At 35.8% G+C, this 20,908-nt stretch overlaps 1 protein-coding gene across 2 annotated transcripts in view; it reads left to right on the top strand.

Annotated features, from left to right (window-relative positions):
- LNPK (lunapark, ER junction formation factor) overlaps positions 1-20,908 on the top strand; it is a 74,119-nt gene that overhangs the window by 8,599 nt on the left and 44,612 nt on the right. For both annotated transcript variants that reach the window (XM_070422710.1, XM_070422711.1), the window contains exons 5-6: positions 7,343-7,401; positions 17,848-17,888. In XM_070422710.1, the coding sequence (XP_070278811.1) occupies positions 7,343-7,401; positions 17,848-17,888 (100 nt within the window). The remainder of the gene's footprint in view (positions 1-7,342; positions 7,402-17,847; positions 17,889-20,908) is intronic.

Raw genomic sequence — 20,908 nt, forward strand, 5'->3', positions numbered from 1 at the left:
TAAATTGTTCTTTTTGTTGACCTTTCCTCTTTATGATTAGACAGTTTTAATATATTTAGTCTTTTTTTAATTAGAAAAAAGCAATGTCTCAGATTGAATAAATATGTGTTGTTTTTGCATTTTGAAAAATATTTCTTTAAAAAAGTAAAATGATGTTTTAAGCCTTTTCATATAGTTCAGCATACCTGAGGAATATGACCCAGTGACATTAGTAATAAAGACTCTGGCAATCTTTTGTGATTCTCTAATAGAGGTCAATCTTCCCTATGTGTATTGGGCATGGAATGGGCATTTCAAATTGTGGGTAGTGGCAAGTGAGGGAGGGTTTGTAAAACAAAAAGAAAAACTGCCCCAATGATTCTGAATATATTCCATTCATTCTACTTGTTTTCCCCTCTTTTTAATCACTGCTATAAAACAATTGGCCCTTATGATAGATATATTTTATAATTTAGTACACTACAGAAGATGTAATGTGATTGAGAATTGAATAAAAAATTTGTCCATTCAGTCAATACACCTTTATGGGTACCAACTGCATAGACATTGGATTATAATGGTGTATGGTACACAAAAATACAAAATTTTTGACTGTAGAGTTTAGACAGCATACATTAAATTAAGTACTAAGTATGATGAATATTATGAAAAAGAAGTGCCAAATGCTATGGGAGGATTAACAGGGGCCCTCAAACAATCTGGGGAGGAGGTGGGGGTCAGGGAATGGCCTTTGTATTCATTTTCTATTGCTGCCACAAACTTAGTGGCTTAAAGCAACACCCATTTGTTGTATTACAGTTGTGCAGGTGAAAACAGAAGGCTTGACTGGTTCCCTGTATAGGGTCTTACAGGTCTAAGACAAGGTTATTAGCTGGTCTGGGATCTTATCTAGGGTCTCTTAGGGGAGAATCTTCATTCAACTTCTGCCGTATCTCTCTGACTCTTCTGCTGTATTCTGCCCTCGGGTGTAGAAAGCTCTGCTTTTAAGGGTTTAACAGATTATATTAGACCCACTAGGATAATCTTTCTATTTTATTTATTTGTTTGTAAATATGTTTTTATTGATTTCAGAGAGAGAAAGGGAGAGGGAGAGAGATAGAAACAGTGATTAGAGAGAACCATTGATCGGCTGCCTCATGCACAACCCCCTACTGGGGATTGAGCTCGCAACCTGGGCATGTGCCCTGCGTGGGAATCTAACCATGACCTCCTGGTTCACAGATTGGCGCTCAACCATTGAGCCATACCAGCTGGGCTCAATGTGTTCTTTAAGTCCTAAAAACAACACCAAAATTCAAGAGTTGAGAGATCTTTCTAGTAATTCTCCTGTATAAGAAGAGAGAACAAAAAATGTAAACTCTGTAAAGTAAGAGCATGACTTATTTAAGGGTCAAAAAGATAGGTATATCTGGCATTTGTAATGGAGAAGAAGCGAGCTTGCAGAATCAGGCAGGATCTAGATCATGGAGAATCATGGAGAAAAGTTGGAATTTCATTTTGGATGAAATGTGAAGTTTGTAAAGGTTTTAATGGAAGAATGGCTTGTGATTTAACTTAAAAGGATCATGTGTGCTGCTTTGTAGAGATTAAGAGGAGGACAAGAGTAGAAATGGGGAGGAGGCTATTATAGAAGTAATCTAAAAATGGAAGATGGCTTGGATTGCCCAGTGGCAGTGGAGATGTGTAGATGACTTGTGTTTTGGAAGTAAAACTGAGATAGTTTGATGGTAGAAAATAAGAGGTAAGGGAAAAGGAGGAATCAAGGTTGTGATTCTTAGTTTTTTTGGTTTGACATGGGGGGAAGGATAGGATCTTTTTCTTAGGGATTACTATAATAAATTTTTTTGTCTCTTTAGTCTTTAGTGCAAGGTATATTTTCCAATTGGAACGCCTGGAGCTCATAAAATTTTAACTTTGTAGGTAGAAAAAAGAACCAAAAATTGAGGGCATACCATTACAGAATAAATGTCTTGCCATTTTATTTTTCTTTGGAAATCTTTTGGAATGCTTCTTACTTTAAGTCTAGTAGCAGACTTTATAATGCTGTGTGGCTTTCTCTCATTTTCCTTGTATTTTTTCATAAAAAGAGGGGAGAAAAGAAATTTGGAAAGGGAATTAGCATTACTGTGCTAATTTTAATGGCTACCCACAAACTGATTTTCTGGAACTGTTGTTATGATTCAGAAGACTTTTTTTTTTTTTTTTTTGCAAATCGTATACTAATTGTTTTTAAAAGTAGAAAAATTTCAATTATTTAAAAATATTTGTTTTTCTTCATTTTGATCTTTCTACTATTTTGAGTATGAAGCTTTATTCTTCTTACTGTGTCCTCTGACTGTTCTGCATCACCTGCATCTAGTATTTCTTGGCTGGCTAAGCTTCAGAGCCATTTCTCACTTTGTCTCATTCATATCTGTGACCTGGTTCTCAACTGCTGCAGCTTCTATTTCAGTGAACTTTTCTCTCTTGGAAGCATAGAACAGTTACCCAACAAAGAATAGAATTGTCCTTCTGATTGATGACAGTCAAAAAAGCATGAAATAAAATACAACGTGAAAGTGGATGTTATGGTAGATAGAAGAAGACTTACCAAAGGACGTTTTCTTTTGTGTGTAGTGTGAGTATTGCTCAAGCTTATCCCTGGACTCTTTTCCCTTGGAAATAAAAGTTTTGAGGGTTTGCTTAAAGAAATGGAGACAAAAGGAGCAATAAAATGTATTGCTTTACTTATCACTGTCTTCATTGATTGCACAGCTTAAAAATCTATTCAATAAGTGCAAAAAGTGACTATCTCTTGAGTCCAGGTTTTCCAAATACTTTTACTGGACTGAGAAGTCATGGATTCAGGGCTAAGCATATATTGCATAATCATAACTGTTTCAAAATTGTCTTTTATGGTAGATTGTCAATATATTACATAAGATGCTTTGAGGTTTTATTATATCTTCTTTTCAGGTTGTAATATGGAGAAACTTGCTGTGATTTCAACCTATTGTTTTTCTGCCTTCAGATTCAATAATATATATGTCTCTGATCTTTGCAACTCTTACTAAAATGAAATTATAGTATAAATGCTGACCTTATTTCATAGGAGTATTAATGCTTAGTGAGGGGGAAGATAGGGGTTACAGTTAAATTTTTGTATTTCTACATTATGCTGGCAGATATGCATTACCTCGAGAGTTGGTTAATTTTCTAAGAGCGAACAACCATGAAGCTTTGTCTCTATCTTGACAGACTCTACAAGCAATGTTTTTCTGCCACAGTGATTTTCAACCTTTTTCATCTCATGGCACACATAAACTAATTACTAAAATTACGTGACACACCAAAGAATAATCTTTTGCCTATCTGACAAAAAAAAATGAAAAAGGTATAATATTGATTTATTCACACCAGACCGCTATTGTTGTGTTGGCTGTTGTCATTTTTTATTTGACAGTGTAAGGGGAAAGAGGTCAGTACTCCTGACTAAATAATCAGGTATTGCATGTTTTACAAATTCTTGTGCCATACCAGTATGATGTGGCATACTGGTTGAAAATCCCTGTTGTACTAAATTGAAAGCCATTTGAGGTTAGGGCTTTGATATTGTATAATTTTTATGCCTCTTTCACACACCTCCTTCTTCCAACTAGCTAGTAACATTTTCTCAATCCAGCTAGAAGGTTGAAAAACATAATTTGTAGTCTTTTACACTGATAAAAACAGGTACTTGGCTTGATTTCAGCCAAAAGGCTGAGAAGTGATCATTTGTAGCCTATTGAAGAAAGTTAAATATTTGTTTCATGGCACTCCAATAAGAATACAAAGTATCTCTCATCAACTATAGTTGGCTTTTAAAGGAGAAGATATCTGTGAACATTTCCTGATATTTTTACTCAAGGAGGATATAATTGACTCTTCCCCGCCGCCCCCCCTCCCACTCCGATGCAGCTAGAAATCCATCCACATATAGCTTTTGACCCCCCAAAGTTTTAACTACTAATAGCCTACTATTGCCAGGAAGCCTTAATGATAACATAAATAGTTGATTAATACATATTTTGTGTGTTATGTGTATTATACTGTATTCTTAAAGTGAGCTAGAGAAAAGAAAATGTTATTAAGAAAATAATAAGGAAGAGAAAATAACATTTATTGAAAAAAATTCCACATATAAGTGGACCCACATAGTTCAAATCTGTGTTGTCAAAAGTAAACTGTATTTACTTTGGTAGATAAGAAAATCATTATGCAAGTATTCCCTTTGCAATATTGATAATATTTGAATATTGATAGATATTCACTTGATAGATTTTATACTTAAAGAATTATGTACTGAGACATAATTAAGAGACACATCCTATTCTTTGATTTGAAGACTCAATATTGTAATGAGATCAGTTCTCCCTGAATTAATCTAAAAAATATGTTATCATAATAAAAATAACAATGCTTTAAAAATCAGTGCACACTTCTATAATTTTTAATGGAAAAATAAGCACCTAAAAATCGTTTTGGAAATTCTAAAAAAGGAGAAGAATGAGAAGCAGAGGCCTATGAGGCATCAAATTCATTATAAAACTTTATTAATTAAAAGTTTGGTACAGCGTATAAATAGAGACAGAGACCAAAGAAAGAGAGACAGAATCCAGAAATAAATCCCCAAATGATTTTTTATGTATGGTTTTTATATATGATAGAGATGACATTTCAAATCATTGGGGGGGAAATGGTGTTGAGTTATACTGAAAAATAGATAAAAATTAAATATAAAGCTTGATGCCTGCCTTATATCAAAATAAATCATTCTTCTTCTGTCTGAATATGAAGATTAGTCTTGCTAAAACCTTTGATAGTTAAATAAACAGACAAAATAGTCAACATAGTTATAAATATTGAGACCTATATATCTTTTCATTTTTAGTTTTATATAGTATTTAAATCTCACCTAAAAACATTTCAATAAATTGGATAGGGCTTATGTGGTTGTTGGAAAGAGAGCGCTTAAGTTTGGCAGAATGAATGAATGATTTCTCTTTAAGCTCTGCCTTCTCTGTGTCATTGATGGGACCAAACTAAGCAGTTTCTGCCTATAGCATGTATGTCTTATTTTCATTGTGATAAACAAGGCTTTATTACACTTTGAGAAGTTTCTCTTGCTAACTCTTTGTGAGATAAGCCATTTTTCTTCTTTGCTTCCACTCTTTTTAGTCCCTGCATGATTTCCATTGCTTTTGGGAGCCTAACACATATTTTGAGGGTTGGGTTTTAGCTATATTTTAGTTTTACCAGAAAAGGAATTTTTGATTTTGCTTTTTGGATTATTTCCAGAAGAGGAAGGGGAAATGTTGATTATGTCACGTTTCTCAAAGTAGGAGTCAGTAATGGTATCTTTAATGTCTTCAGAAAATATGTTGCCACATTTTCATAAATTATATTTAATTTGGAGAGAAAAACCTTTCTTGAGATAACTAAAACATAGATTCCTGATGTACTTTAATTCTTTTTTGAAATTTTATTTTTAAAATGCTATGAATTTAATTTAATTTAGCCTTAAAGAATAACTTACATGCACTTTCAAGTCTTGAAGACTTGACACATGGAAAGTTGATAGCTCATTTTCTCCTGCAGTAGTTCTGATCAAAACCAAAAGGAGAATTTATTGTCCATGATGATGGATTAATGAGTTTTGTTTTGAAGTAAGGGAGTCTATTTCAATTCTTGTAGTTTATACACTTTGAAAATTACATGTTTGGTTTTTTTTTAAAAAAAAATGTTCTTATTAATTTTAGGGAGAGAGGAAGGTGGAGAGAGAGAGAGGGAGAAAGAAACATCTATGTGAGAGAGGAACATTAATCGGTTGCATGCACCCTGACCAGCTATCAAACCTACAACCTGGGCATGTGCCCTGACTGGGAATCGAATCAGCAGTTTTTTTGTGGATTGGACGATGCTCAATCAACTGAGCCACACTGGCCAGGACAAAAATTACTTATGTTTTTTAAAAAGTATCTACTCATTTAAGAAAATTTACTGATTTACTATAGAATTCCAGGCACTATCTCTGTGATTTTTTCTCTCATGTTCTCTGTTTTTGTTCCTTGTACTTTTTTTCTAATTCATCTCTCAGCTTGCCACTATTGCAATTTGTTTGAAGTGGAGAAATATCATGGGACTTTTTTACTGTTGTTGGATCCGTGAGGGTTATGAGCCTTATGTTTAACCTCTTCTCTCATCTTCCTTTCCTTATAAGGACAATATTCAGGGGTTTTTTAGTGCTTAGGTAGCTGTTCAAGTACCATGTGGGAATCTGGTGTGGTTATTTGGTGTTTTCAGATCATAAAAATAAATAACAATATCAAAAGCAAGTATTAGTTATCTGTTGCTGTCTAACAAATTGCCCCAGAATTTAGTAGCTTAAATCAACAAATGTTTATTATCTTTTATAGTTCTTGAGGGGCAGGAATGAGAGAGCAGCTTAGTTGGGTGGTTCTGGCTCAGGGTCTTTTATTCATATACAGAGTGTACAAATTTCATTTAAGCTGTTGGCTGGGGCTATAATCATCTCAAGGCTTAACTAAGACTGGAGAATTTACTTCTAAGCTCACACATGTAGTTGTTGGCAGGCTTCAGCTCCTCACTGGCTGTTTGCCAGAGACCTCTGTCCCTTGCCACAAGGGCATTTCTATAGAGTACCCTGAATGTCCTCATGTCATAGCAGCTGGCTTCTCTCAGAACGAGTAATCCAAGAGAGAGAAAGATAGTGAGTGGAAAAGGAGGTCCAAGATACAAACTGTAATCTTTTATAACATAATCTTGTTGTGACATACTATCCCTCCTGCCATGTGCTATTGGTCACACAGATCAACATTAATGAGAGAGGACTACACAAAGATGTGAATACCAGGAAATAGAACACACTTGTGACTATCTTGTGAGCGCAATCCCAGGTGATTCTAATGTGCAGCCAAGGTTGAGAACCACTGTCTTAAGAGTTGATACTTAGTACGAAGGGATTCTAAATTTTGTTCCTAATTTGTTGTGGAGTTCATAGACCTCTTTGAGAACAATGAAAGCAGTGATCTCTCCAGAGAAATGCGTTTATTTAAACAAAGGCAATTTTGCAATTCAAAAGAGCCTCAGAAGGCCCATGGATTTTAGATTGAGAACTCTTTTGAAAGCACAGGTAGACTTCTGATGTCTCTGAAAGAAAGGAGCACTTTTTGATTTTCAACATATAAAAGGAAACAGTGAACCTAACTCTAATGGGAAATGTGTATTTGTTTTAATTTTATATGGCTTCTAATTTACTTATTCTAATGATGATTTTTGTTTTTGAATTTTGCCACCTTTGTAGCATCTGGAGCATAAGAACAGTGCTTATCTTCTTCTTTTCCAAGAGAACCGAAAGAAACAGTAAGTTAAATTTCTAAGTTTGTATAAATGCATTAGGAAACTCATAGTGCATTGGTTTGTAATTAAATGGCAGGTTATGCAATGTTAATATGGAAATGACAAACATGGTAAATATTGAAGAGTTGTTTTCTGTGAAGCATAAGAAAGGTTATGAATGATCAAGATGGTTCTACTTTTCATTTGTGTTATTTCTGTCTTATTCATTTAGAATTTTTATTTACACAAAACAAAATAATTCATCTAAGTCAAGAGAAATTATATTTGTTAAATTAATCTTTATATAAATCTTATGTTACTATGGAGTAAAATACAGTTAAAAATCTTTTGATTTATTTTATTAATTGCACCATTCTTTGTAACCTCACAGCCCTTGGCTTTTGTTTTTATTGAAATATGCAAATTATGACAAAATAGTCTGTATTTGTTCTGTATGTGTACAGATTTTAAGAATTTTCAGGTCTTAAAACTATGAGCTATAATTAACCAAAGATGCCAATTTAATTTTTAATAAAATTTATGTGACTTATTTTTTCTTTTCTTGTTTTAACTTTTCTTTTTCTGTGTGTTTTGTTTTTTTGTTTTAACTTTTCATTATAGAAAATTTCAAACATATACAAAAGTAGACTGAATAATATAATGAACCCTCTTATAGCTATCATACAACCTAAAGAGTCTTCAACTCATGGTCAATCTTGTTTCATTTTTACCCCCACTTATCTATCTTCTGTATTATTATTCTGAAGTATATCCCAAGTATATCAATCCATAACAGACTTTTAAAGTAATTAACATAATACATTATAACAGCTGGAAAAGAATTTTTAAAAATCCTGAGGTTAACATACGGTAATAACATTACATAAGTTTTATGTGTACAACCTTGTAATTTGATATCTGTATACACTATAGTTTGCTAGCTACCAATAGTCTAGTTTCCATCATCACCATATATTTGACACCCCCCCCCTCCCCCCCTGGAAACCACCAATCTTGTCTGTATTTGTGAGGTTTTTTGGTTTTGTTTTGTTTGTTCATTTGTTTCTTTGAAAAGAATTCTTAATATCATTAAATATGAGAGTATTAAATTTCTAGTTATCTCATAAATATAATTTGCTTTAAAAGTATTTTGTTTGTTTGACTCAGGATCCAGATAAGGGTCGTACAGATATATGACTTTCAAACTGCCCTTCTTGCTCATTATTTGAGCCCAGTTGAGGTTCTGTGGTCTAGCCCTGACCATCCCTTGCAGACTCTCTTGATTCATTTGCCCTCTTTCCCAGTCTACTTGTCTGGCAAAACCATACCCTGTTTAAACATAATTATATGCTTAACTAGAGGCCCGGTGCACAAAAATTTGTGCACTCGGGGGGGAAGGGGGGTCCCTCAGCCCGGCCTGTGCCCTCTCGCAGTCTGGGACCCCTCGGGAGATAACGACCTGCTGGCTTAGGCCTGCTCCCGGGTGGCAGAGGGCAGGCCCAATCCCTAGGTGCAGCCCCTGGTCGGGCTCAGAGCAGGGCTGATTGGGGAGTTGGGGCGCCGCCCCCTGTCATGCACAGAGCAGGGCGGATTGGGAGGTTGCGATGCCACCCTCAGTCACGCTCAGGGTAGGGCTGATTGGGGGGTTGAAGCACCGCCCCCTGTCACACTCAAGGCAGGGTCAATGGGGAGGTTGCGGCACCACCCCCTGTGATGCACAGAGCAGGGCCAATCAGGGGGTTGGGGCACTGCCCCCGCCCCCATCACGCACAGAGCAGGGCCCATCAGGGGGTTGGGGAGCTCCCCCCTCTCATGCACAGAGCAGGGCCCATCAGGGGGTTGGGGAGCTCCCCCGTCACGCACAGAGTAGGGCCGATAGGGGAGTTAGGGCACCGCCCCCGTCACACACAGAGCAGGGCGGATCAGGGGGTTGGGGCGCCACCACTGTCACACTCAGGGCAGGGCCGATGGGGAGGTTATGGCTCTACCCCGTCACAGACAGAGCAGGGCCCGTGGAGGGGGGGCGGGTTTGGGGCGCCACCCCCTGTCACACACAGAGCCGGGCCGATCAGGGGGCTGGGATGCCACACCCTGTCACACATAGAGCCGCAGGGCGATCAGGGGGTTTGGGCGCTGCACCCTGTCATGCTGATCCGGTGCCAGGAGACCTCTTGGCTCCGCCGATCCCGGTGCTGTGAGGCATATTACCCTTTTACTATATAGGATAGAGGCCTGGGGGCCGGCTGGTTTGCCCTGAAGGGTGTCCTGGATCAGGGTGGGGGTCCCCACTGGGGTGCCTGGCCAGCCTGGATGAGGGGATGATGGCTGTTTGCAGCTGGTCACACACCCTTCAGGGTGGGGGTCCCCACTGGGGTGCCTGGCCAGTCTGGGTGAGGGGCTGAGGGCTGCCTTCAGGCTGGCGGTTTTGACTGAAGCTCCCAACCGCTCCTTTTTTTCTTTTTTTTTTTTTTATTCTGGGCCAGCTTTAGCTCTGGCTCTAGCTCTGAGGCTTCAGCTGCTGGTTTGTTTGCCGTTCTACAATCGAAACAATGTATAACTTCAGCTCTGAGATCCCAGCCAGCTATATTTGTTACAAAGTTTCAAACTGCCAGCTCAGAGGCCTGCAAGTCAGGCGGGGAACGTTGAAGTCTGCAGTCACGGGAGCAAGCAAGCCTCATGTTCGCTTCCAGCTGCCTGGCTGCCGGCCGCCATCTTGGCTGACAGTGAATTTGCATAAGGATATGCTGATTAGCCAATGGGAAGGGTAGCGGTCGTACGCTAATTACCATTTTTCTCTTTTATTAGTGTAGATCAGCGACTGCCAAAACCCTGTCCTAGTTAAAAACATTTATATGCTTAATCTATGCCTGTATCAGAAAAGCTAAATTTGTTGGAGGAAAATCATACAACATGTTGACCAGACTTATTGCAAACACCAGTGTACACTCAACATTGCACAGTCCTATTTTATAGTTCCCTAGACTAGCCGTGGGCAAACTACAGCCCGTTTGAAATGAATAAAACGAAAAAAAAAAAAAGACCGTACCCTTTTATGTAATGATGTTTACTTTGAATTTATATTAGTTCACACAAACACTCCATCCATGCTTTTGTTCCGGCTCTCCGGTCCAGTTTAAGAACCCATTGTGGCCCTCGAGTCAAAAAGTTTGCCCACCCCTGCCCTAGACAGTAGTCGGCAAACTGCAGCTCGCGAGCCACATGCGGCTCTTTGGCCCCTTGAGTGTGGCTCTTCCTAAGCCTTAGGAGTACCCTAATTAAGTTAATAACAATGTACCTACCTATATAGTTTAAGTTTAAAAAATTTGGCTCTCAAAAGAAATTTCAGTCGTCGTACTGTTGATATTTGGCTCTGTTGACTAATGAGTTTGCCGACCACTGCCCTAGTAGATTCACTGTTTTCCTTTTTGAGAGCATTGTTTGAGATTGTATTTTTCCTCAAATTTCTAACATCTACCTCCCTGCCAAAATCGCAGAACCAAACCAAAATACAACCAACCAACTAACGAACTAACCAACCAAATAAAAATTCAAAAGCCACAAGCAAAACCACACAAAAATCTACCTGGCCACTCTCACCTGATAGTTTCACTTTATGGAGAAAATAGATGTAAACAGATGGGAGCTACCTCTGCCACCAAATATATCGTTAGCTCCATCTGTTACTCAGTATGTTGTCATCCTTCATGAAATTCTGGAAGAATGACTTTGATCCTGTATGTGGCTAAGCCCCTCATTTATACCCTGGATTCTAGATGCTCTCTGGCCATCTCAAGAACTTTGCTCTTATAATTACCCTTTCCTGGAATTATCCTCTCTTTTGCATCACCTGTATCTGTTGGATTTTCTCTATTTCAGTGGTTCTCAACCTTGGCTGCACATTAGAATCACCTGGGAATCTCCAGGTGATTCTAATGTGCAGCCAAGGTTGAGAACCACTGCTCTATTGGCATATAATTCTGCCTCAATGCAATCATCTAGAGGGGAAAAACCTATTCGGCCTCCATTTCCCTTTAGTCTAACATGCATTTCTCTTTCCCCTTCAAAGTCCTATTATCTTTACCTCTAAAATTATCTTGAATCTTACTATTTCTAACCTTTATCACTAGTACAGTTCTACTTCAGGTCATCATCATTTCTTGCTTGCAGTACTGCAGTGGTTTTGTAACAGCCTATATATAGATTTTTTAATCCTTACCTGAGGATTTATTTTCTTATTGATTTTAGAGGGAGAAAAGGGGGGGGGCGGAAAGATAGAGAGAGAGAAAGAAAGAAACAGTTAGAGATGAGAGAGAGAGATACAATGATGTGAGAGAGAAACATGGATCGGTTGCCTCCCACACACTCCCTGACTGGGGATTGAACCTGCAACCTAGGTATGTGCCCAGCCTGAGAATCGAACCTGCAATTGGAGTGGGGCAACACTCCAATTAACTGAGCCACCTGGCCAGGGCTATATAACCAATCTATTTTAAATTAGATCTTGTGTCTCTTCTATTTAAAATTTCTAGTGGTTTCTTATGGCAACCAAAGTAAAATTTGAATTCTTACCTCAACTCTCTGGCTTATTCCATTTCTCTAACCTTATCTCCTTCCACTCTCCTTTTTTCATTTTTGCTACAGCCATACTGGCCATCTTTTTGTCCTACAAATTTAAATTATCTAAGCCTCAATTTATAAAATGTAAAGAAATATTTGTTTTGGCAGGACTATTGCCAAGTACTGAACAAAAATACATGTAAAAGCATATACACACTGTTAAGTGTTATACACATGTGGCCTGATGGTACTAATTTTTCTTTTTCAATTCTTACTCTTTTAAAATGTTTCTTGCCTTAATTAATGGGTTAAGACCCAGTATAATATTGAAATGGGATAGCAGGTAAACTTGTCTAGTTCCTGATTAACCATTAAGTAGGATATTTGATATGGTTAAAAAAATTGATATTTTTAAAAATCAGATTAAGGAAATTAAGTTTATTGTATTGTTTCCAGTGGTATTTAGTAATATAGTAGCTTCTGGGAGGATAGTAAGAAGTTTAAAACAAATATGCTTTCTGACTTCATGGAACTAACAAAATGGTAAAAAAATACAGTAAGTCCTTGGAAACACTTTTCTAAGGAAATCAAATGTGTGAAATTTTTTATTTAAACATTTTTATTTCACCAGATATTGAGTTTGTCGTATATACTTTTTTTCTCTTTTATTCAGATATGTGAATGAAAGAGAAAGGCACATCGGGACATGGTTATTATATAAAAAGATTATGCTTTAAAAATTTACTTTAGGGATCCTTTTGTTTAAAAAATTTTTTACTAATTCATTTGAATAGATATTGCATATACATTTAATATAGACTTTATAAAAGATTGTCTTGCAGTCTTGCACTTATTTTTAGCATAAAGTCAGGTTACATATATATGTATACACACACATACACACACACACACACACACACATATATATATGTATTTAAACCTGAAGCTATTTGTCATGTTCTTGCCTTTTTTGGTTTGTTTCATTTTGTTCTTGCTTTTTGTTCTCTATTAGTTTTATTTCCTTTGTTTTACAAGTTGGAAAGTATAGATTAAATTAAGGGTTGGCAACTACAGCCTGTGAGATAGGTCCTTGTATAGCTCATGATCTAGGAATGGTTTGAACACTTTCTTTTTTTAAATTCTTTATGTTGAAAGTATTACATATGTCTCCCTTTTCCCCATTGACCCCTCCCTGGCCACTCCCACCCCCCAGCACTTGCCCTCACCCCCTAGTGTCTGTGTCCATTGGTTATGCTTATATGCATGCATACAAGTCCTTTAGTTGGGTTTGAACATTTTTAAATCATTGAAAAGATTCAAAAGAATAATATTTTGTAGCATGTTAAATTTGTATGGAATTCAAATTTCTGTTTTTATTGAAATACAGCCATGCCTATTCACTTGTGTTGTGTATAGCTGCTTTCATTCTATAATGGCAGAATTGAGTAGTTGTGACAGACTGTACTGGTGCTCTCAACACTTCAGACTTGTTGCAGCATGCATGACAAATCACAGTGACATAGTTATAATTTGACAGCATTTCAAGTGCCACCTGTATTTCTGTTTTGTGACAACTTTATTTTTTGTAACCAGTGCATATTCATCATGTAAAAACAAAAACAGAAAATTGGACTTTGAATGTTGCACTTTTAGGGCACAATGCAGTATAGATTTTATTATCAAAATGCAAAGCATTGTGTTTATTATGCAATGACATTATAGTTGTGCTAAAAGAATACAAATATACATTGACATAACTACACTAAATACTCATCATGATATTCCCAACTCACAGAAAAGCAATGGTCAGAAAATTAGAACATTTAAAATGGAATATCTCATCATAGTAAAATTTCTTCATAAAAATAAAAGGTGAAAATGGAATGTTTACCAAAGTAAGTTTCCGAGTGGCTTATGAAGCAAAGAAAGGCACTTACCAATGGTGAATTAATTAAATTGTGTGTGTTTGCTGCAGCTGAAGAAATGTATTCAGAGAAAATATATTTGTTTGACTAGTAATCTTTGGCAAGAATATTTGCTTGAAGAATTGAGAACATTGGAAGCAACATAGTCAATTTATAAACAAGGCAAATGATTTCAAGTGATCTTCCTCGACTCTTGATGAATTGACAGATGTTACATATACTACTCATTTGTAGTTTACTTAAGGAGTCATTGCTGAGCTTGAGATGACTGAAGAATTAGCCTCTATGAAGAGTCTGTAGAACAACTCCTGGAGAGAATATTTGTTAAGTTGATAAGTTGAAAAAATACATGAACTCAGTACAACCTGAAGTGGAATCTGCTAAGATGCAACTTTTGGTAGTAAAAATATGTGTGAAACAAAAAAAGCTCGTGAAACTGTAGGTGTTTGAATTATATGATTAGTCACTGTACTATTTAATAGCAGGTACTTACAGATTATATTTGAATTTACATATTATTGAACTAGTAGTGTCAATGGGGAGCTTCATTTGCTCTTATAGACTTAACCATAATCTGATATGTGAATTGTATCACAAGTAGAAGATGAATATCTTGACCTGTTCTACCACCCAGCTGTTTGATGGTTTAGCAGTGGTAAAGTTTTATTTGCTATTTTGAGCTCAGAGTCCAGATTGAAATTTTTCTGAGAGGAACCACCTTCAACCACTCACTGGCTTTGGAAATTAGCTTTTGCTGCAGACTTGATAATGGTTATTAATGAGTTAAACTAAGATTTCAAGACAAACAATCCTATATGTGAAACCTATACTGCCATAAAGTCATTTAGAAAACATATAACGTTGTAATGACAAAAAGTAATTTTTTTAAAAAGTGCTATGAAAAGTTGAAACAAGAAGCAAGATCTCCATTTCACACAAATTTGTAGCAGATACATTATTTGAGTTCAAACTACAGTTTCAGCAGTTTTCCCCCCTGAGCTCACACAACTATAAAGGATATTCTAATATTTCAAAATTCATTTAACTGTACAATTGAGGAGCTTTCACTTACCTTCAATCAGAAGTGATTAATTTATCATGTACAGTGCTGACATGATAAAAGGCAAATATCAAGAAGAAAATAAAAATAATGATTCGGTTGATTTCCTGAGCAGGATGCAAGGATGATTTCTTTCCCGGGTACTTGTCCAGATGGATTCGAAGAACGAAGCCATGGACAAAAGGTGATAGGTGAAAAGGGTGGACATTTATTGGAAGCAAATACAAACTCCCATGTAGGGAGAGGGTCCCAAGCGGGTAACCCACTAGGCTCCTTTTTTCTAAAGCTTATAAATGCTGTAGTTATGTGTCTCTTCATGCTCCCTTTTAATTGGACCCCTTCCTGATTTTATGACTCTGTGCTTTTTAAATTGGTCAGTCTTTTGCAGAATATCAACTTCAAAGTCCAAAACCCATGTGGTGCCCCCCTTTTTCTCTCCCTCTTGTATCATCTCTCTATCTCCTGTGAACATATGTTTACCTTTTTCCAGCATTTGTTGGCATTTCTCTATCCTCTGTGAAAGTATGTTTCCTTTTTCCCCACACTCTTGTGATTTTTCTTGATCCTCTGTGCATATACGAGGTGTACCAGTTAATAATGGCAAATTTTGTAATGGAAGAAAACACGATAATTTCAAGAGAAACATCAGAAGTGCTTTATTCAAAGTAATGTCCATCGCTAGCTACACATTTCCCCCACCTTTCAGGTAATTTGTGGATACCGTCCCAATAAGAGCTTTTTTTGTTTTGAGGCAAGCCATTCAGAGACCCAATTTTCCACTTCTTCGTACGTTTTGAAGTGCTGCTCAGAAAGTGGGTGTGCCATCAATCAGAACAAGTGGTAATCTGAAGGAGTAAGGTCTGGTAATACAGCGGGTGGGTTAATACTTCCCAGGCAAGATCTTTTAACGTGTCTTTAACTGCTTTTGAAGTGTGTGATAGTGCGTTATCATGAAGCAGAATTATTTTGCCGTGTCTTCTGGCACATTCTGGTCGTTTCACGATCAAAGCATGGTTCAAATTGACTATTTGTTGTTGGTAGCAATATTAACCATCAATATTAATGGTTCACCTGGTTTTTAGAAGCTCATAATAAACCACACCTTCTTGATCCCACCAAACGCAGAGCATTATCTTCTTTCTGAAGCGATGTGGCCTTGCAGTCGATGTTGATCTGGATCAACCGATGATTTTTGTGCATTTGGGATTCTCAAAATAAATCCACTTTTCATTGCCAGTCACAATTCGATGCAAAAAAGACTTTTTTTTTGTGCCGTTGAAGCAACATTTTACTGATGACTTTTCGGTTTTCCATTTGTCTTCGTTCAGTTGATGTAGCACCCATTTTCCTTCCTTTAAAATCTTTCCCATTGCTTGTAAATGATCAGAAATTATTTGCTGAGCAACGTTTAATCGTTCTGCAAGTTGTTTTTGAGTTTGACACGCATCTTTATCCAATAATGCTTGTAATTGTTGGTCTTCAAACTTTATCGGTTGACCTGGACGTTCTTTGTCTTTCACATCGAAATCATCACTTTTAAAGCGTTTAAACCAGCGTTCACACGTATCTTGAGATGGAGCATGTTCTCCATAAGCTTCCTGAAGTATACGATAACTTTTTCTTCAAAATAAAGTAATGAAGTAAAACTTCCCACAAGTGCTCTTCTTTTTGCACAAAATTCAACATTTTTAAGCGTAAAAATATCTATGATGTTAACACCTTCAGCAAATTTGACATATGAAGTTTTGAAGCTTACTGTCAATACAACAAAATAGCATACATATCAAATCGCATATATATCAACATACGTGTAACTCCATCTATTGAAAAAAATCTGCATTATTAACTTGGTACACCTAGTATGTCTTCCTCTCTCCTTACCCTGTGGCACCTTTCTGTTCTCTGTTTAAATATTTTCATTATATTGTATTATGTTTCTGTGAATGTATGCCTTCTGAGGGCTCCAAGGCCTCACCTATGCATTCCTCCCCCATGGACATTCTTTATTTCTAAGACTTCCTAAACCTGCCTATTTTATCCCTAAAATTCCTTTAAATAATATGCTTTAAATTAGATATTCAGATATTTGCTATCCCAGAACTTGAATGAACAGATATTATTTATAAATTTAATTAAAAATTTAAGAAAATTTAAATTCTCTTTGATAAAAATATTTAAATCAAGGTATAACTCTTTTTTTCCCCAGCTGGAATAGTATTCCTCTTTGCACTAATTAAATATTTTTAGATAAAAACTCAAAACCTAAAATTAATTTGTAAAGCAGATGTTGACAATATTTCTAGAGAAAAACTAGAGACCTAAAATACATTTGTAAAGCAGACATCGACATTTATAATTCATTTAAATGATTCTTCACCACGCCAACCTAAAGCAGACAAATCTTAGAAAAGTTTAATTTTGAAAAGTGATTAGTGTTCTCTTCCTTTCCAAGTCCCTCCTCAGGTATAATACTATAAATTTTCAAAGTATTTTCTTTATTAGTGCTCAATACCTTGAAGGTTGAATAACTTAATAAAATATATTATGCACTTAACAAACAACATTTTTATTAGCAATATATAAAAAGATTTGGTATTAATTTCATAAATTTGGGTGGGATAATGAAAGGAAGGAGAAATAATAGTAATGTTTCTGAAAACTAAATAATATATTTTTGAATTTGGAAAAGTGTTGTAGTCTGTGTTGAGGCAATTTTTTCTCTATTTAAGTAGCTTGTAATATATAATATGGGCAAAATATGAAATATATGTGGGTAAAGATTGAGATCACTTTTATCTGTATATATCAGTGAGAAATACTAAAATGAGAAAATTTTCTTGCAGTTGCTTAATGTGTATCATTTGGCATGATTTTTTCTTTAAGTATCTTAATATCTCATTTAGCTTTGATTTAAATTTCTTTTTCTAGATGAAGCATTGGATGATTTAAAATCCCAGAAGAAAAAAATAGTAAGTTAACTTATACTTAAAGTTAATTTATATAAAACTAATAAAGAACTGAATAATGTTTATATGTTGTAAGTAATGACTCTTCTAAGAAACAAATATGCTTTTAGATAGCATTTTAATGATGAAGCTAAATTATGAATATTTTTGCTAGTTAATAATAATTGACAGGAAAAAGTAGCTAATGGACTTTTGAGATCCTGAGAATCTATATCAGTTGGAAGCTGAGAAGTAAGTAAATGAATAATATTGGAGGACTAACTAAGGCAGAGAGATGAAAAAGTGGTGTCCAGATTGATTATTGATTAGGGGTAAAAAAGGACCAAACATTTACATATGTCAGTTCTTAAGTTTTCTTGACATGATAAGGGTAAGAGAGAGGGAATCAAGAAGATTGATTGTAAGAGACAAATTTAACATGAAAAGACTTAAGAAAGGAGAAAGAGATTTTTTTCCCCCTTTGGTTTCTTTCATTTTTTGTCAGCAACTCAGATTACATGGCTAGCTATTATAGGGGCAGTTAAATGCATCTTTCCGATATGTTGGAAGGAGGGCCAAGAGTGAGAGAAAGGGCCCTAGATATTTAGAGGTTTATATATAGTAGTCTCTAATAAGTTAATTGAACTTGGCTTTTGACTTGAATTTACATGTATTTTTTTCATGTAATTATTTTTTGAAGTATGAAAATGATAATTGATAGTACTATCATGTTAATTAGATGCAAATGATGAATATATTTTAGTCTAAATGTAATATGTAACAATTATGTATGAAATCAGTAAAATTAATATGGTTAAGATTAATGTTAAAACTTGTTCTGTGAATTGGTAGTAAAAGACATTGGTCTTGAGGGTTTTAAGTACCTGAAAATAAAGAAACTAAGTTCGAAAGGCTTTCTTATCTGTTTTGTTTAATATTTCTTCAGTGTTCTATGAGGTATTTATCAAAATTGCATTAACATTTTTCATGGTCCTAAATTGAAACATAGAAATATTTTCATTATATTGTATTATGTTTCTGGCATTCTGTACATTATGGAGCAGCTAGAATTCAAAGTGAGGAAATACTTCACTTATATGTGGAATTTAAAGAACAGTGTAAGTGAACAAATAAAACAGAAACAGACTCACAGATACAGAGAACAGACTGATAGGTGACAGAGGGGAGGGGAATTGGGGGGCTGGGTGAAAAAGGTGACGGGATTGAGAAGTACTGATTGGTAGTTACAAATTAGTCATGGAGATGTAAATATAGGAAATATAGTCAATGATGTAATAACTATGTATTGTGCCAGATGTGTACTGGAAAGAATAGGGGGAACACTTTGTAAAGTGATTTTGTAACCACTATGCTGTACACCTGAAACTAATACAAAATAATATTGAATATAAACTTTAATTGAGAAAAAAACCAAAGTGAGGAAATAATGATGGTTCTCAGTAATCTAGAAGTTGTGATATGATTGATATAGTTTTCTGATACGATAAAAAGGAGCAGGTTGTGGTGGTCAGAGCCAAGGCTTGTAAGTACTAAAATGGAGAAGTATTGATTAAAGTAGGAAAGACAAGGAAGACAAAAGAAAAAAAGAAAAAAACACAGAAGAAAATAAAAAATTCCAAGTGATGAGAAACCATTCCCATATTAGTGGCATCACATCACCAGAAAACAGAATCTTGTAGCAAACTTGGAAAATTCTGTGAAAGGGCAAGGCAAGCTATTTACTAATTCTTTAATAGCCATTGAAGGACTCACAACATAAAAGGTGCTTCATTTAGGCCTGACAGTTGGAAAATTCATTTTAGGGTTCAATAGTTGAATATTGAAATGGATTATGAAGCATCAGTATTACAGAATAGTTCAGTATGGCATTTTTCTTGTGGTATGATTAAGGAAAAATAAGTTGGCTATTATAACTCATTAATTAGGGAACACAATTTATATTGACTTGAATGTTGCTGGTAATAATACTGTTGCTTCTGCGAACTAGTCCCTGGCCTTCATTGCTGGAGCACTTAACAAAACTGCTTTGTTTGAGTAGCTTTACAATTCGTTTAGAACAATAGGTTTGTTAAGGGTGAAATAGTAGTAGGCCAGGGCTAGCTAATGATTGTGCTGGTTATGAGAGGAAAAAGAAGGGACATTAGTTTGAGCAAAAGCTAAATAATTAAAACTGATCTGTGCCGCGCCAGCACAGCCAAGGGTGAACCTGAGGAGGGGTGGTGAAGGATTGAAGAAAAGACAGACAAGAGAATACAGCTGGGGCTCGGTGGATCTCCGGTGCCTGGATGAGGACACAAAAGACCCAGCTTGCAAGCTGATGCTTTATGTTATAATCTGATTAAAACAAGGGTAGATTAACATGTATACAAATGTTCTTGTTTTGGCAACACTTGCTGCACCTCTCACAGCCCATTAGCTACTTGGGAAGGAATTAGGGAGGGCTACAAGGTCAGGCTTAATTATGCTAGGAGAGCTCTGCCCTCTAGGCTGGGACTTGTTTGTGACCCTGCCACAGGTCAGCCCGAGGCTTGACTCTAGAGCCGCTCCCTACACTGATCTTGTTCATTGATGTTTAAGTTTTCACTCTACAGCTATAGCTTTAAAAATACTTTTATTGTTGAAATGTCTGCAGGAAAATGACTATCAGTCCAAAATTATCCAACTCCTAAACCTTCTCTTTTATTAACAAAATTAATACACTATATTCACTACTTGATATTTTATTAAAGGTGGTTTTCTTAGGGATGCATCTCTTTAATATGATTAGATTTGTAATGTAATATGTAATTTGTAAAAGTATAATTTTTAACAGTGAACGTGAATTATTTGATTAAAAAGTTAAATTACTAAAGAGTGAAATTACTTACAAAGGAAAATGAGTAACATCTTAACAGTGTTTTAAATCTAAGAACTTAATGTAAATATTTGCTTATTAAAATAAAGCTAGGAATTAATCTTGTTATCTAAAAAACTTCCAAGTCTGGATGTGTATATTTTGCCACTCACATATTTTGTGGTCTTTA

Source organism: Myotis yumanensis, unplaced genomic scaffold, assembly GCF_028538775.1.
Source record: "Myotis yumanensis isolate MYYU_CA2020_CCGP unplaced genomic scaffold, mMyoYum1.0.hap1 SCAF_8, whole genome shotgun sequence".
In the NCBI taxonomy this organism is placed as follows: Eukaryota; Metazoa; Chordata; class Mammalia; order Chiroptera; family Vespertilionidae; genus Myotis; species Myotis yumanensis.